Source organism: Polypterus senegalus, chromosome 6 (assembly GCF_016835505.1).
Source record: "Polypterus senegalus isolate Bchr_013 chromosome 6, ASM1683550v1, whole genome shotgun sequence".
NCBI classification, from domain to species: Eukaryota; Metazoa; Chordata; class Cladistia; order Polypteriformes; family Polypteridae; genus Polypterus; species Polypterus senegalus.
Genome location: NC_053159.1, coordinates 13,681,169 through 13,699,683, shown reverse-complemented (window position 1 = coordinate 13,699,683; position 18,515 = coordinate 13,681,169). Strand labels below are relative to the sequence as shown.

The window sequence follows — 18,515 nt, the reverse complement described above, 5'->3', positions numbered from 1 at the left end:
AGATTGGCGATTCTAAATTGGCCCTAGTGTGTGCTTGGTGTGTGGGTGTGTTTGTGTGCGCCCTGCAGTGGGTTGGCACCCTGACCCGGATTGGTTCCTGCCTTGTGCGCCGTGTTAGCTGGGATTGGCTCCAGCAGACCCTCGTGACCTTGTATTTGGATTCAGCGGGTTAGAAAATGGATGGATGGATAGATAGATAAGCTGCAAAGTTACTGAAATATAGGACACAATAGATAGACAAAGAAACCAGCCCGGCCACTGAGAAACAGCACCACAACTCAGTCCCTTTTTTTCTCTTTCTCTTATCCTTTCTTTTCCCACTTTGTTCACCTTTTCCTCCTCCTCAGGTTCCTGTCTTCTCCCTCCCGACTCTTGCCTCGAGTAGAGTGTGGCGGCCTCCTTTATACAGCACCTGGAGGTGCTCCAAGTGTTTCTTGAGTAACATCCAGCAGCACTTCCGGGTGTAGCGGAATTGCTGTTGACCACCATTCCGCAGCTGTCCCGGCGCACCCTTGCGATGGCCACGTCCTCCCACAGAGTTGAGTGTCCATGCTCCGTGTCCCCCATGAAACCCAGAAAGGCTGCCCTCTCATGTTCCGGGGAAAATACTGTCCCTCTCCCAGTCCTTTCCTTCTCCCAGCGTCCCGATGTGGCAATGTCCCCGGACATCTATCACGATAGATAGATAGATAGATAGATAGATAGATAGATAGATAGATAGATAGATAGATAGGACACTATATAATAGATAGATAGATAGATAGATAGATAGATAGATAGATAGATATAACAAGAATGACCGTAATCTTATGTACAACATGTTGCCAAAGTACAAATACAAAAGAATGACCCACTATGTTGTTAACTATTTGTTAGCAGTGAAACTACACACCTTTCTGTGAACACTGAAAGTATAATCAATGACCAAATAAATGTTTTATTCCATTTAATTTCATAACCCAGCCACAGAGGATGCACAAACCAGTGTGTTTCTTCGTGCCGGTCCCAAGCACGGATAAATGAGGAGGGTTACATCAGGAAGGGCATCCAGTGTAAAATTTTGCCAAATCCATATGCGGGCAGATGAAGAAGAAGATTCCATGTAATTTCATAAACTGTTTACTTCTATGCATTACGCTGTGAGGCCAGAGTCAGTCCTGATAACGTCAGGCACAAGGAAGCACCAATAATCGTGCAGGCTGATTAGATTATACTAAAAATGTATGATATTTTCTGTACTAATCTATCATATCTTCTATACTAATTTATCCCGTTCAAAGGCAAATTATTGGTGGATGCAAAAAAAAAAAAATAACACCTGGCAGCATGTCTTTTCTCATACAGTTCCCAGACGAAACTGACATGAACACAAGAATAATGTTCAATGTTAGGTTTGGTGACTCATACAGTGTGAAACAGTAGTAGGGACTGGACTGGAAAATGTGCGCTTTACTGTCCAGAGCTCTTGAAATTTGGCCAAACCGCCTGTTTGCTAACGATCAAAACGTTGGACTTTAAAGAAACTTTTCTGTTACATTATTTATTGCTATACGTTACTGTATATGTGGATGCATATTTTCACAGCAATGATACCGTTTTATGAAATGTAGCTACATCAACATTAAAAATATGTCTCCTTTCCATATCCTTCTAATACTGTCTAACTTATGGTTTTAGTTAAAACTTTTAACACTAAAAAATGAAATAAATCTTGTTGGATTTATGCTTTCAAAAGAACTTTTATTTCCTGGCATGAAAGACCCCACTTTAAAACAAACAGTTCCTTGTTTCTCTGAGTGTTCATTCCTGTCATTTATTATTAATATAGAGGACTTCAATCAATCCCTCCTCCATACTGAAAATTTACATTTAAACGATTAGATTTTTTTTAAATTAAAAAATAACGTAAAAAATAATAAAAAGACTGTCAAGATTTAACCCACTAAAACTTTGCCCTTTTTGTACAACTCGATACGGAGCAGTGCCAGACATAGTGGAGAGTTTCAGGTACAGCACTCCTCCTGCTGTAAGAGCTGCAGACAAACTGCTCTTTGCCGTTTAGGACTCTCTGGAGAGAAGGTATCCTGATTTCTGTTCTAAATCTGCCAGTTGCAAATCTCTACTCATGACCTTTGCTTCTGTTTTTTTTTACATTAATATTAAAAAAAATCTTTATGTCTATGAAATTAAATCCCCGAAGATTTTTTTAAAAAATGTCTATTAAAATAACCTCGGCACATTTTTTTTTTCTAAACCAAAGGGAATTATTTACTTTTTAGGATCTACATAATTGTTTCTAACTTGCTTTAGATAGATAGATAGATAGATAGATAGATAGATAGATAGATAGATAGATATGAAAGGCACTATATAATAGATAGATAGATAGATAGATAGATAGATAGATAGATAGATAGATGGATATGAAAGGCACTATATAATAGATAGATAGATAGATAGATAGATAGATAGATAGATAGATAGATAGATAGATAGATAGATAGATTTGAAAAGTGCTCTATAATGTAAATACTATGACAGGTAGACTGTTAGATCTACAGCAGATTATTAGTAACACATGTACATCTGTTAATCCATTAAATTATCTGTTCAGCCAATTATGTGGTAGCATCACAACGCAGAGACAGGTCAGGAGCTTCAGTTCATGTTCACATCAAACACCTGAATGGGTAAAAAAATGTAATCTCATCGATTTCGACTGAGGGATGATTGTTGATACCAGTTAGGTATCACCTGGGATTTTCAAACACAATGGTTTCTAGAGTTTACTCAAAATGATGTATAAAACAAACAAACAAAAAAAAAAAAATCCAGTGAATGGCACTTGTACAGATGGAAATGGTTTGCTGATGACAGAGGTCAGAACAGAATGGCCAGACTTGTTTTCCCAGAGAGAAAGACAACAAAAACTTACATAATCACTTGATACAACTTGGATGAGCAGAAATGCATCTCAAAACACACTGAAACTTGAAGCAAATGGGCTACAGTTGCAGAATACTCCACTCCTGTCAAAGCAAACAAGAGGAAGCTAAGGCTACAGTGGGCACGGGCCCACCAAAACGAGACAGCTGAAGACTGTAAAAGCATAACCTAGTCTGATAAATGTCTATTTCTGCTGATGTTAAAGTCTGAATCTGGCATCAGCAATATGAATCCATACATCCAACCTGATTTGAGACAACAATACAGGTTTGTTGTTGGTGTAATGGTGTGAGGAACATTTTCTTGGCACACTTTGGGCCCATTAATACCAACCGTCCCTTAAATGCCTCTGCATATATACAGTATAGTATTGTTGCTAACTGTGTGCATTCCTTCATGGCTACAATTTACCCCCTTTCTAATGGCTTCATCCATCATGATAATACACCATGTCACAAAGCAAATGTCACTTCAAACTGGTTTCATGCAATTAGTTCAGTGTTCTTCGGATCTGAATCCAGACAGAACATCGAAGTGATGTAGTTGAACTGGAGATTTGCAACATGAATCTGCAGCTTGGCAAATCTGAAGAAACTGCATATTGCAATCATGGCAACATGGGCCAGAATATCGAAGAAATGTTTCCAGGATTTTTTGGAATCCATGCCAATAAGAGGCTGTTTTGAAAGCAAAATGGGGCCCTACCCAGTATTAGTGTAGTGGTCCCAATAATTTGCTCAGTGATTCTATCTACGTATCAAAGTCTATTTGTACTCCATGCATAGTAGATTTTTTGAAGCATACTTTATAGGAAGCTAGTTCTAATTAAAGAGATAAGGTATTTAATGATTGGAACACTGTGATAGATAGATAGATAGATAGATAGATAGATAGATAGATAGATAGATAGACATTGATTTTAGTATTGTTGGCGGGATAAGATAGATATGAAAGGCACTATATAACAGATAGATAGGAAAGACAGCATATAATAGATATGAATGACACTGCGTAACTTAAAAACTGTTATAGATAGCACTGGCATATCGTTTTTTTTTTATTACCTAATAGCGGACTTTTTGATCAATATGCCCCGTTTGATAACATTATTAATCTAAATTAGTTTTTTTTATCTTAACGTAAACTATATTTTGAATTAATATTCTTAATCACGTCTAATGCACAGGCAGAACAGTACCTCCTTTTAAGGATAATACAGTTTAGTTTGACCTTGAATTGTAGTTAGCTACTCACGGCATATTTTCGCATTTCAAATGGTTTAAATTTCATTCTTGGTTAAACTTGGTTATGAAGAATTCATCATTTTTTTTTTAACCCTGTTAATCATCTTGCAGGAGCGCGGGGAGGAGAATATATCCAGACTTCATTGGGGACAAGACAGAAATCATTCCTCGCTGTGGTGCTCGAAAAGTACATTTTAGACACTCGTACACACACACACACACAAGTATTCCTAACATGCAAATACTTAGGATGTACAGGAAACCAAAGACAAACACCGGAGAACACAAATATTAAAAAGTGCAAAACGGCCATTAACGATAATCGAGTCGCAATTTCTTTAAACGGTAACGAAGTCATAACTTATTTTCAATGAAGTTAAAACACGAAAAATCGACGCTCTCCATTCAGCGTCAACGATACCCTGCACTGAAGACATAAGTAAAACTCAACTACTGTCTATTTGACAACTGACCAATGACCTGCACGGCTTAAGTATCTTAACCAATCAGTTGCGCGAACAAGACATTTTAGCCCCACCCATCTTATTACTGCGGTGAAGAGGTTGATCGCTGTCACATGATGTTCACGTGATTCTGGTTCCTGCCTATCATGGCGGCAGTCTCAGTCTTTCAGAGGGTAAGGACTGGATCAAAATTAAGGGACCAGTATGACCAAGAAGGCAATATTATTCAGGTAAGCGTGGCGTGACATTGACATGTGTATGAAATGGTTTTGGCATGTGCGGGATCAATGCTGTAGGTTAATTGCTGATTTCTTTATTAGTTTACTTATTGCAGACGTCTGCTTCACCGAGGAATTCGTAGTAGTTTATTCCAATAATTCGTAGCAAACACAAATATAATATCTTAAGGCTAGGTCTTAGCAACGGTGAGTGCTGCCTTTTAACATTATTTTGTAGTCCTTTGTAATCCGTGTAATATGCTCTTCCAAAGTGCTGGCGACAATGCATTAACAGAGTGATATTTTTTAATGCCATTACTGTCTATTTATTGACATTGACAAGCGTCCTAAAGGAGAGGCTTGCATTCTGATAATCAAGATTTATTATAAGCAGCTGTAACTGTCACTTTGATATTCGAGCTTTGTTATATAAAGCACCTTATGATATGTTTATTGGCCCCAAATGCAATACTACATAACGGTAGATAATCGAGACCCAACGGACTCGTGCATTTTGTGAAGAAGTCATTTTTCTTATTTATTTATTCTGCACACATTTTGAATTCTTTTCGTTATGATCACGCACCCATATAACTTAAGTAAGAGGACAAAAATTCACAGAGTGTGGGAAATTATCTCTAGGGTTAGGTTCCATCAGAAAAACATTGCCACTGAACCCTTATTTAGTTTAGCCACTTACAAGAAACAAGTAAAAAAGCTGACACCGTATTTATATAAAAGCACAGACTGTAAGGAAAATCAAACAAATGGCGTAGAAAAGGAGGAGGAGTACAAAATTAAGGTGCTTAAAGAAAGGTGCAGCGAGCACTGTATACATATTTGAATACAAAGGCATGAATCAAACTTGGGGTTAAAAGGTTATATTAAAAGGCAAGATTGTAAGATACTTTTATTGTCACCGTACAATATAATGAAATATCGTTTGGAGGAAGCCAATAGATGCCTCAGATGAAGGCATATAACAGTAGACCTTAAACTAGAAGTACAAATTAAAAGTTAATATTAAGCTACGAGAAGCACAGTTACTATTAACAGTTCAAAATATACACAGTAAAAGTCAAGATAGAGATATATGCACAAATAGATAAATAATATATGAAATCACAATGAGAATTACAGTCAGTGTAAAGGTCATGAGTTCCACATGGGTCATGTACAAGTGTGTGACTATGTATGGCTGATGCAGATGTTCAGTTCAATCAGTGGTGGTTTCTGTTATACGATGGGGCAGTGATCGCTGTGCATTCAATGGGCTGATTGCTTTGGTGTAAAAGCTCTTCTTCAGCCTGGTATTGTGGGCATGCAAGGCTCTGTTGCTCCTGCCAGAGGACAGAGAAGTGAAAATGCCATGGCCAGGGTGGGTTGGATTCTCTACAAATGTTCTTTACTTTTTGGCTGCAGCCGGGGGTCATGAAGATATTTCCAGGTGATCTTAGCTGAGTGCCAGTAATTCTCTGAGCTGTTTGATAATACACTGGAGGGTCTTCCTGTTCTCAGAGGTGCAGCCAGGGTACCACATTGTAATGCAGTATGTGATGAGAGACTGTATGGTGCACCTGTAGAAGCTGACCAGCAGCTGTTGTGGGAGTTTTGCTTTTCTTTAGGCTCCTCAGAAAGTGAGGCCTCTGAAGACCTTTCTTAGCCATCGCTGTCTTGTTTGTTGTCCATGACAGGACCTGGCTGACATGGACTCTGAAGAATCTAAAACTCTAAACTTTCTCCACCCTTTCGCAGTTAATGCTGATGGGTCTTCTGAAGTCCAGAATCAGTTCCTTTGTTTTGTTGCAATTGAGTGCAAGGTTGTTGTTATGGCTCCAACTCCCCAGATTCTTGACCTCTTCTATATACAATATGGTACAATACAATTTATTTCTGTATAGCCCAAAATCACAAAAGAAGTGCCGGAATGGGCTTTAACAGGACCTGCTTCTTGACAGCCCCCCAGCCTTGACTCTCTAAGAAGACAAGGAAAAACTCCCAAAAAAACCTTTGTAGGGAAAAAATGGAAGAAACTCTGGGAAAGGCAGTTCAAAGAGAGACTCCTTTCCAGGTAGGTTGGGCGTGCAGTGGGTGTCAAAAAGAAGGGAGTCAATACAATACAATACACAGAACAGAACACAAGTCATCCTCAATACTGTATAAAAATAAAAATTGTACAAGTATCACACATAATTTAACAGTAGATGATATCACATATGATTTGGATTTGGATATATAGGCTACTTCGTCATTATTGGGGATCAGGCCTATCGCAGTGGTGTCGTCTGCAGACTTTATTATGATGTTAGTATCATGGGTAGATTTGCAGTTGTTTGTGAAAAGGGAGTAAAGGAGAGGGCTCAGCACCCAGCCCTGTGGTATCCCAGTGTTCAGTATTCTGGATAAAGAGACTTGCTTACCCATGTGCACAGTTTGTGGTCTGTTAGTGAGAAAATCCAAAATCCATGTGCACAGGTGTGAGTTGAGACCCAAGTTATTTAGTTTAATAGCCAGCTTGTTGGGGGTGGGATGGTGTTGAAGGCGGAGATGTAGTCAATGAAAGGCTTCTGCACTCAGTTGTTCCTCTGCTCCAGGTGTGAAAGGGCAGTGTTCTCATTTGACCTGTTTGCCCAGTAAATGAACTGGTATTGGTCCAGGGAGGAGAAGTTGTTCTTAATGTGTCTGAGGACAAGTTGTTCAAAGCACTTCATAACAACAAGGGGTCAGGGCCACTTGTTAAGAAGGCAGGTTCTATTGTAGGAGTAAAGTTGGACAGTTTAACATCTGTGGCAGAGTGACGGGCACTAAGCAAACTCCTGTCAATCATGAAGAATCCACTGCATCCACTGAACAGTGTCATCTCCAGACAGAGGAGTAGCTTCAGTGACAGACTTTTGTCACCGTCCTGCTCCACTGACAGACTGAGGAGATCGTTCCTCCCCCACACTATGCGACTCTTCAATTCCACCCGGGGGAGTAAATGCTAACATTAATTTTATTTTAATTTTTTTCATTTTTATTACTATTTAATTTAATATTGTTTCTTTGTATCAGTATACTGCTGCCGGATTATGTGAATTTCCCCTTGGGATTAATAAAGTATCTATCTATCTATCTATCTATCTATCTATCTATCTATCTATCTATCTATCTATCTATCTATCTATCTATCTATCTATCTATCTATCTATCTATCTATCTATCTATCTATCTATCTATCTATCTATCTATCGCTCCAGGACCTCATCACTACCTGTTTGGAAACCGAGACAATTGTAGTGGAATGGAGACAAGTGGGTACAGCGACCTGTTCCAGAGAGATAGTATACAGGCTGGTGAACACTGCTGTCAGCTGTTTTGCACAATGCTTCAGGACCCATGTAGGAACTGCATCAGCGCTGGCTGCTTTATTAGGATGAATGTAGCTTAGAGCCCCATCTTGCCGCATGTGAATTCAGCACCAGAGTGCATCATGGAGCCTCTTGTTGGGTTATTTTGGTGATAGGTTTGTTGCTGTCTTTGTCAAACCATACTTCTCGAGGCTGTACTTTTTAAGTGTTTAGAGCCATATTTTTCAACCCTTTATTGTGATAACACCCATAAGTCATTTATTTTATTATGTAGGAACCCTCTTTCATTTTCTGTTTGATATGCTTCCCAATATCACCAACATCCAGTGTTACCAGAGTTATACATTTTATTGCATTTTTAAGAATTACTTATGAAGGCTTTGAAATAGCCTATGGCTGGGCAATATGGATCTAAATTTATATTGTGACTATGTTGACCCAAAATGCAATATTCATATTTTTTCAAAACATAAAGACTGAAAATCAGCATCATTTTGACAAATGAGTCTCAACGTTGGTATATTGTTTCACAATAATAACATGAAATATTAGCCAAGAAATAGCGTGAATAGCTATTCCTCGTAGAAACAGCTGAAATAATTTTTTTTGTTTTATATCTTCTCCACCTGTTTCAAAGCTTCCATTATAAGTATGTATTGACTGCTTTGTCAACTAAAATGAAGGGAAAAGAAATAGGTTGACATCAGAAATTGGTCACTAATTAAAAAAAGGGGTTAGAATGAAAACCTGCAGCCATAGTAGCACTCCAGGGCCAGAGTTGGAGACCCCTGCTCTAGAGACTGTTGTGTATGAAAATCCCAGGAAATGAGCAGTTACAGAAATATTCAAACCAGGCTGTTTCACACTAACAGTCATGCAATGGTGGAAATCACTAAAATCAGTTTTCTTTTCCCCATTCTGGGTTTTGATGTGAAGCTCCTGACCCGCATCGGCTAGTTTTTTTTTTGCATTGTACTGCTGCCCCACGATTGCCTGAATAGATAGTTGTATAGATAAGCAGGTGTAAAGGTGTTCCCAATAATTTACTCAGTGAGTGTATGTTTGATAGGAAATATGATAAATATGAGCCACCTCTGCCCTACTTGAGAAAATCTCATTACCGTATATACTTGCGTTTAAGTTCCCTCATCTATAAATCGGGGCTTGATTTTTCTGTATAATTTCCGGTATTTTTATAATGTCAATGTTTTTTTTGTGTCTCACACCCTCATACACCTTTATCGTAAAAGCATCCCTTATCTATGATGGAGCGTTCGATCAGAAGAAAATATGAAGCTGATTTTAAATTAAAAGTCGTTGAACTGGCGAAAGAAATTGATAACCACGCCGCTGCAACAAAATTCGATGTGTCTGAGAAACTGACGTGAGATTGGAGGAGGCAAGGAGATGTTTTTAAAGGGGAAAAAAAAAAAAGCGTCATATTTTTGAATGGACGTTTAAGCCAGGGTCTGATTTTTTTCGGGTTTTAAGATCCGATTTATACATGAATATACACTCACCTAAAGGATTATTAGAAACACCTGTTCATTTTCTCATTAATGCAATTATCTAATCAACCAATCACATGGCAGTTGCTTCAATGCATTTAGGGGTGTGGTCCTGGTCAAGACAATCTCCTCAACTCCAAACTGAATGTCAGAATGGCAAAGAAAGGTGATTTAAGCAATTTTGAGCGTGGCATGGTTGTTGGTGCCAGACGGGCCGGTCTGAGTATTTCACAATCTGCTCAGTTACTGGGATTTTCACGCACAACCATTTCTAGGGTTTACAAAGAATGGTGTGAAAAGGGAAAAACATCCAGTATGCAGCAGTCCTGTGGGCTGAAAATGCCTTGTTGATGCTAGAGGTCAGAGGAGAATGGGCCGACTGATTCAAGCTGATAGAAGAGCAACTTTGACTGAAATAACCAATCGTTACAACCGAGGTATGCAGCAAAGCATTTGTGAAGCCACAACACGCACAACCTTGAGGCGGATGGGCTACAACAGCAGAAGACCCCACTGGGTACCACTCATCTCCACTACAAATAGGAAAAAGAGGCTACAATTTGCACAAGCTCGCCAAAATTGGACAGTTGAAGACTGGAAAAATGTTGCCTGTTCTGATGAGTCTCGATTTCTGTTGAGACATTCAAATGGTAGAGTCAGAATTTGGCGTAAACAGAATGAGAACATGGATCCATCATGCCTTGTTACCACTGTGCAGGCTGGTGGTGGTGGTGTAATGGTGTGGGGGATGTTTTCTTGGCACACTTTAGGCCCCTTCGTGCCAATTGGGCATCGTTTAAATGCCACGGGCTACCTGAGCATTGTTTCTGACCATGTCCATCCCTTCATGACCACCATGTACCCATCCTCTGATGGCTACTTCCAGCAGGATAATGCACCATGTCACAAAGCTCGAATCATTTCAAATTGGTTTCTTGAACATGACAATGAGTTCACTGTACTAAAATGGCCCCCACAGTCACCAGATCTCAACCCAATAGAGCATCTTTGGGATGTGTTGAACGGAGCCGTGCCCTGGATGTGCATCTCACAAATCTCCATCAACTGCAAGATGCTATCCTATCAATATGGGCCAACATTTCTAAAGAATGCTTTCAGCACCTTGTTGAATCAATGCCACGTAGAATTAAGGCAGTTCTGAAAGCGAAAGGGGGTCAAACACCGTATTAGTGTTCCTAATAATCCTTTAGGTGAGTGTATACATTATTAAAATTATTTAAAATCATCACCAAATCTGATTTAGTTCACTTTGGAAATGTCACTTGCAATTGTAGTACTCCTTTATTTAATGAGTAATAACATTAAGGACTTGAGTTACAACTTGGCAATCATTTAATTATTCCTCCTGTTGTATATTTTTTAAAGGTTGAAACCCGTGAAGATGAAGAACAGAATGTTAAATTGGCAGAAATTCTGGAGCTCCTGTTGGCAGCAGGATATTTCAGGGCTAGAATCAAAGGCCTATCATCTTTTGATAAGGTAAAGTTTAATCTTTACAGAAAATAAGCTTTGTCTTTAATAACTTTTTCATTTTTTTCTTCTGTGTTACACTAAGATTATAGTAAGTACATTTAGATCTTGTTTCTGCCAATTTTAAGCCAAAGACAACATCTGTAAGAAATTATTTTTCTTTGTTTGGTTATGTCCACACTACTATGTTTTCATTTAAAAACAGTGTTTTCTTGCCAAAATGATCTCTGTCCATACTTTTCACATTTTTTTACAAAAGTGTCTTTGTCCATAATAAAATGACCAAAAATGTATATGATACATTTGCATGCCTACACACTGGGCATGCATACATGCATCGGCAGAAAAATCCTTGAAGGGGCATTAACACCCCCGGCCACAGGATTTTCACAAAACTGTAGCGAATAGTAAATTATTTGCTCTTTGTGCACGTGTGCTTCATTCATGCTGTACAAAACTCATCTTGGATGCCTACAAGTGATCAACACAACAAGCACCAATTTAAAGCAACACTTGCATGCCCTCTGTGTTGAAATATGGCCTCTTCTGTGAAGGGTGACCAGAACAGTAATGAAACGTTGAAATGAGCGGGACCTAATCGGTGAACATGAACTAATCGGAGCGTGATTAGATTCTGCATTTTCAGACTGTCCATATTACAATGTTGAGGCTGTTTTTTTAGAATAATGTGGCTCTGGAGAGTGCTTACAAAGGTATCCATTGTCATGGGTTTGAAACGCCAGGGCAGGGATGAAAGGCAAAAACGGAGATAATGTCTGCGTTTTTAAAGAAAAATGTAATTGTGTGGATGAATACAAATTTTAATTTGTTTGAAGTGTTATAAACCAATTCTGTTTTGGTTTATTTTAATATTAGGTTTGCTGGTAAAAGGCTGATTGATCTTGCTACACAAATTCAAACTATCGTATATACTCGCTTTTAAGTTCTCCCATGGATAAGTTGGGACTTGATTTTACCATATAATTTCTGGTATTTTATAATGTCTGTCGTATAAGTCGAATGTGGAAAACTCACGCTATTGGTCCAAGAGATTGTGATGTGCTATGGAAGTGTATTAGGACCACGGAGAAGATTAAAAAAAAAATACGGATACAGTGAAGAAAAAAAAAGTATAGGTCAAGAATAAAGTCGAAGAGAGGAAATCAGTTTACGAAGAATGTACCAAGTAACATGGGTCAGGGAATACTTAACACAAAACATTTAATGTGCTACATTACTTATGATGGGGTTTGAGAAAATCTAGTAGATTAAACATTGATTTTAATGACAAAATAAACTACGAGAATAAAGTTGACATGACGACTTTAATCTCGACATAAACTTCGAGATTAAAGTGGAAAGGCCGAGAATAAAGTTGACATGCCGACTTTATTCTCGGCCTTTCCACTTTAATCTCAAAGTTTATGTCGTGATTAAAGTCGACATGTCGACTTTATTCTCGTAGTTTATTTTGTCATTAAAGTAGAATGTCGTAAACTTAATTTTAAAATCAATGTTTAATTTACTAGATTTTCTCAAACCCCATCATAAGTAATGTAGCACATTAAATGCTTTTTGTTAAGTGTTCCATGGCCCATGTTACTTGGTGCATGCTTCGTAAACTGACTTCCACTCTCCCTCTCCTCGACTTCATTCTCAACATATACTTTTTTTTTTTCTTCTTCACTGCGCCTGTATTTTTTTTTTTTTGCTTCACCGTGGCTCTAATACAATTCCGTACCTGAGAGAACAACCGCGGTGCCTACATGACCACACAGTACCCAAACTATTCCGAAGCGACGTTTGCAGTTTTGTGTTTTTTGTATCTCACACCCTCATACACTTTTATTGCAAGAACATCCCTTATCTATGATGAAGCGTTCGATCAGAAGAAAATATGAAGCTGGTTTTAAATTAAATGTCGTTGTAGTAACGAAAGAAATTGGTAACTGTGCTTCTGTGACAAAATTTGATGTGTCTGAGAAACTGAGGTGAGACTGGCGGAGGCAAGAAGATGATAAAAAAAAAAAAAATGAAGTGTCATATTTGAACGGGCGTATAAGTCGGGGTCTGATTTTTATGATTGATTTTTCGGGTTTTAATACCTGACCTATACACGAGTATATACGGTATACAATTAAACAGAAATTGGTTAAGCACAAAATGCTAGTGCCACAGAAGGCTCCTTAAGGGTTTGTGTGTATGAAGTTTAATTCATTCTGTGTTTGTGTAGGTAGTGTCAGTCTTCATAACCATAACATCACTTTTGTTTCATTTTATTTTTTTTTTATTTTGCTTGATTGTATTGTTATGCTAATGCAAGTCCAAAAACGTGCATTAGTGGCTAGGTAGAATCCACTTCATTTTTCTCATTGTTTTTCAATATTTTTGCTTAGGTAGAATTGTGTAAAGTCTTTCTTAGCCATGGTTAGTGCTGTTGTCTTACAAGTCTAGTCCTTGGACACTGACTCTGTGGAATTTGTGTGTTCTGCATATGTCTGTTAGCATTTTCCTCTGCATATTCTGCTTTTCCTTCCATGTCTCTAGAGAGATGCAAGGTAGATTAATTGAAAAGTCTAAGTTGGCCCTATTGTGAGTGTAAATGTGCGGTCATGTCCTAAGATTGCTGAACACCATGTCCAGGTTTGGCTCTTAACTTTTGACTGCTGCTGCTCTGATAGTTGCTGGTCCCCTGCATTCAAGGTTTGAATTATGTTTGCCTGAAAAGGTGTCCAAAGTAAGCATGCCTCCGAGTTCTCGTTTCCACGTCATTATACACTAGTGGCAATTGAGTGAGGAAAGTGTAACAACAACAATTCATTTCATGTATAGCCCAAAATCACTCAAAGGAATGCTTAAATGGGCTTTGACATGGCCCAGGTTTTGACAGTCATCCATCCTTAACTCCCTACGAAAACTAGAAAACAACTTCCAAAAAAACAGTCCGAAGAAAATGGACATTATTCAAGCTGATCATATACTTTGTTTTAAACATTAGCATACACACTATGAACAAGACAGTTCTATAAAAGTGCAACCTGTTCCTTGAGTGAGTTTTATGTAGCTCTTGATTTCACTCTACATTTAATGAAAGTGTCATTTCAACTGTCGTTAGCAGTGTAGACATACTGTAAAGAAAAGCACCTGGCATACTAGCATCAGTTTGTCAAATTACATATACTGTAGAGCATGGGTGTCAAACTCCAGGCCTGGAGGTCCGCAGTGGGTGCAGGTTTTCTTTCTAACCTTTTTCCTAATCAGTGTCCAGTTTTCACTGCTAATTCACTTCTTTTCCCTCTATTTTAATAGTCCTGTTTTTAAGGATTAAGTCCTCTGAATTGATTCTTTCCTTCATTAAGTGACAGCCAAACAGAAATGAGACATGAAACGAGCCAACAGATGACCAGCTAAATTGGGGCTTCAAACTCCAACCAGTTCCTTAATGAGAAGCTGATTCTTGCTGTTAATTAAACCTATTATTCAACTCCATGGCTTGTTGCTGCTCTCTTTTTGCCACAGCAGACATTTCCAGAACTGTTGATATTCTGTTTTTTTCTAAGAACTCCTAAAATGTTTTGGTAACCTGAGGGATCTTCATGTTTATTTTCAGATTTTATTTGCTGGGTACAGGTGAGTTGGTCATGTCCTGCTTGTTTTATGTCTCATTACTGTCCGGCTGATAATTAAGGAAAAAACAACTAAGGGGCCTGAGTCAAGCTAATTATATCTAAGGCTAAAGAAGCATCAAAAACTGGTCACTAATTAAGAAGATGGTTAGAATGAAAACCTGCAGCCACTGCGGCCCACCAGGACTGGAGTTCGACACCCCTGCTGTAGAGCATAACCTACAAGGAACGTTCATAAAGGTTTCTGCACTTCTATATTTTTTCGTTAGAAATAGTGAAGGTGGGAGGCGTAGTAATTGGTCCTTAAGAAGTCGGTACGATGGTGGGAAAATTGTATTGCAAACGAAGGTGACTATGTAGAAAAGTGATGTCATTTTGTTTTTGAAATCCTTAATAAATAGAGTTAAAAAAAAAAAAAGTGCGGAAACTTTTTGAACGTCCATCATATACTCCATTAGTTTTATTTTGGAAATTAGGAAAAGGCTGCTTTCTTCCAGTTGAAATAAGATGAAATGCTCTTTGCAGATATCTTTAAAATTAATTGGTACATTTTATTGAGTACTGCGGTGGGCTGGTGCCCTGCTCGAGGTTTGTTTCCTGCCTTGCGCCCTGTGTTGGCTGGGATTGGCTCCAGCAGACCCCCGTGACCCTGTAGTTAGGATGTAGCGGGTTGGATAATGGATGGATGGATTTATTAAGTAAGTTTAGCATACAGTTAGTGAAGGGCTGCGTCAGAGTGCAGTATATCAGGAAAAGAAAAAAAGTAACGTTTCTTGCCTTACTAGAAAGCTTTTACTTTTTTTCCTAGTTAAACATAAACAGCAGTGCATTGAACAGGGCAGGAGTGACGCCAAGATAAGCAATTTAAAAATGCCTGCCAAGCGAGAATGTCTTGACCTGCTTCTAGAAGTCACGAGTGTTACACAGCTTAGTAAAAGTTGTGGCTCATTACATTCTGGTTAATAAGTTCATAACAACAGGGACATTTATGCAGATCCTAACAAATTAATAATTGCCCATTATTTTGCTTCATGTTTCTCACTTAAAGTACAATTCAAACATAATATATCCAAAATTCCTGGTGGAATTTTTAAAGAAATTCCCACGAGTTGTGCATTGATTGCATTAGATAATTAAAAACATGCAAGAGTTCTCTTTTTTTTTTAGTATGACAGTTTTTTGACCTTTTAGAAAAACTTGATTTTTATTAAAACTTTTTCCAATGAATATACGAAAATTATAACCTTTTACAGTAGTAACAATTACCACTTTAAGAGTCCCATTAATTGTACATGTAACAACTGAAAGACCCGTATGGAGAGTTGCTATCAGTCTCCTTTATTGAATTTAAACACAGGATCAGGTGGATAAGATGTTAGGGTTTTGGTAATCGCCATTACTATGGGTATTGTTTGATCCTGTTGTGGAAGGGTACCTGAATCATTCCAATATGGACTGCTCTAACTACAGGCTTCCACTGCAACCATTCTCTTAAACCACAGCAGCAATTTGACAACGTTGTTTGTCCAACCTTTTTTTGTTTTGTTTATGAACTTGAATTGAGAAATAACCAGGGGTACTATTTGAAACTTAGCAAATTAGTGATCATCACGATTGTCAAAGCAGACCCTCATTGGAGCATTTTCTGTGTACTGTGTTCATAGAAATTGTCTTTTTTAATTGGCAGTGTGCATTTTGAAAGGCTGCTTCAATCCATGGCAGCTTCTAGAAGGTCCATTACAGACTGCCACATAATGTGTCCCAGCACCACTCTCAAAATACTGTTTATTTTCATCACCATGAAAGTGAGTGACACCAGTCTATAATCATTAGGACAGTCCAATTTTGGTTTTATTGGCGCAGGGATATTTGTTGTCTTTTTGATGCTTGTGGGGAAAATGGTTTCTTTAAATAGTGCATTAAATATGTGAAAATGCCAACTATTTGGCAGCTATATATTTTTAGAGGTATTTTAAAACATACCCTGATATTTCACCTAGGCACTGAAAAGTGAACTGAACTGTGATGCTGCATGCATGTGCCTGGCAGGGACTTTGTTATTGTGAATAAAGCAGACAAAGAAAGCACACAGGAGAGTAAATGGCAATGTGGTTGGATTAGGCTTTAATTTGTAGTTCATAAGCATGTGAATGCCTTTACATATTTTATATGAATCTCAAGTGTAGCAGTCTTATTGTGATTCGGGCATTTAGCCTTTTTACTTGCCTTAACTGAGCTACTGAGCTTACAGTCTTTCACAATTGTAAACCGAAATAGGTCACAATGAGTCCAACGTTTGCATTTTCTGTCAAGGGTTTCTTGTCATTCTTTGCTTAAGGATCTAATTTATGTATTTTAAAGTGTGTATATAATATAAATATATATACAGTGGTGTGAAAAACTATTTGCCCCCTTCCTGATTTCTTATTCTTTTGCATGTTTGTCACACAAAATGTTTCTGATCATCAAACACATTTAACCATTAGTCAAATATAACACAAGTAAACACAAAATGCAGTTTTTAAATGATGGTTTTATTATTTAGGGAGAAAAAAATCCAAACCTACATGGCCCTGTGTGAAAAAGTAATTGCCCCCTGAACCTAATAACTGGTTGGGCCACCCTTAGCAGCAATAACTGCAATCAAGCGTTTGCTATAACTTGCAATGAGTCCTTTACAGCGCTCTGGAGGAATTTTGGCCCACTCATCTTTGCAGAATTGTTGTAATTCAGCTTTATTTGAGGGTTTTCTAGCATGAACCGCCTTTTTAAGGTCATGCCATAGCATCTCAATTGGATTCAGGTCAGGACTTTGACAAGGCAACTCCAAAGTCTTCATTTTGTTTTTCTTCAGCCATTCAGAGGTGGATTTGCTGGTGTGTTTTGGGTCATTGTCCTGTTGCAGCACCCAAGATCGCTTCAGCGTGAGTTGACGAACAGATGGCCGGACATTCTGCTTCAGGATTTTTTGGTAGACAGTAGAATTCATGGTTCCATCTATCACAGCAAGCCTTCCAGGTCCTGAAGCAGCAAAACAACCCCAGACCATCACACTACCACCACCATATTTTACTGTTGGTATGATGTTCTTTTCTGAAATGCTGTGTTCCTTTTACGCCAGATGTAACAGGACATTTACCTTCCAAAAAGTTCAACTTTTGTCTCATCAGTCCACAAGGTATTTTCCTAAAAGTCTTGGCAATCTTTGAGATGTTTCTTAGCAAAATTGAGACGAGCCCTAATGTTCTTTTTGCTTAACAGTGGTTTATGCCTTGGAAATCTGCCATGCAGGCCGTTTTTGCCCAGTCTCTTTCTTATGGTGGAGTCGTGAACACTGACCTTAATTGAGGCAAGTGAGGCCTGCAGTTCTTTAGATGTTGTCCTGGGGTCTTTGTGACCTCTCGAATGAGTCGTCTCTGCGCTCTTGGGGTAATTTTGGTCGACCGGCCACTCCTGGGAAGGTTCACCACTGTTCCATGTTTTTGCCATTTGTGGATAATGGCTCACTTTGGTTCGCTGGAGTCCCAAAGCTTTAGAAATGACTTTATAACCTTTACCAGACTGATAGATCTCAATTACTTCTGTTCTCATTTGTTCCTGAATTTCTTTGGATCTTGGCATGATGTCTAGCTTTTGAGGTGCTTTTGGTCTACTTCTCTGTGTCAGGC

The 18,515-nt window shown here is 38.4% G+C and overlaps 1 protein-coding gene across 2 annotated transcripts in view; it reads left to right on the top strand.

Moving 5' to 3' along the window:
• Positions 1-4,768: 4,768 nt before the first annotated feature.
• The window catches only part of ccdc93 (coiled-coil domain containing 93), a 72,874-nt gene continuing 59,127 nt past the window's right edge, over positions 4,769-18,515 (top strand). For both annotated transcript variants that reach the window (XM_039755405.1, XM_039755404.1), the window contains exons 1-2: positions 4,769-4,884; positions 11,117-11,230. In XM_039755405.1, coding sequence (XP_039611339.1) covers positions 4,801-4,884; positions 11,117-11,230 — 198 coding nt within the window. In that variant the 5' untranslated portion in view covers positions 4,769-4,800. The remainder of the gene's footprint in view (positions 4,885-11,116; positions 11,231-18,515) is intronic.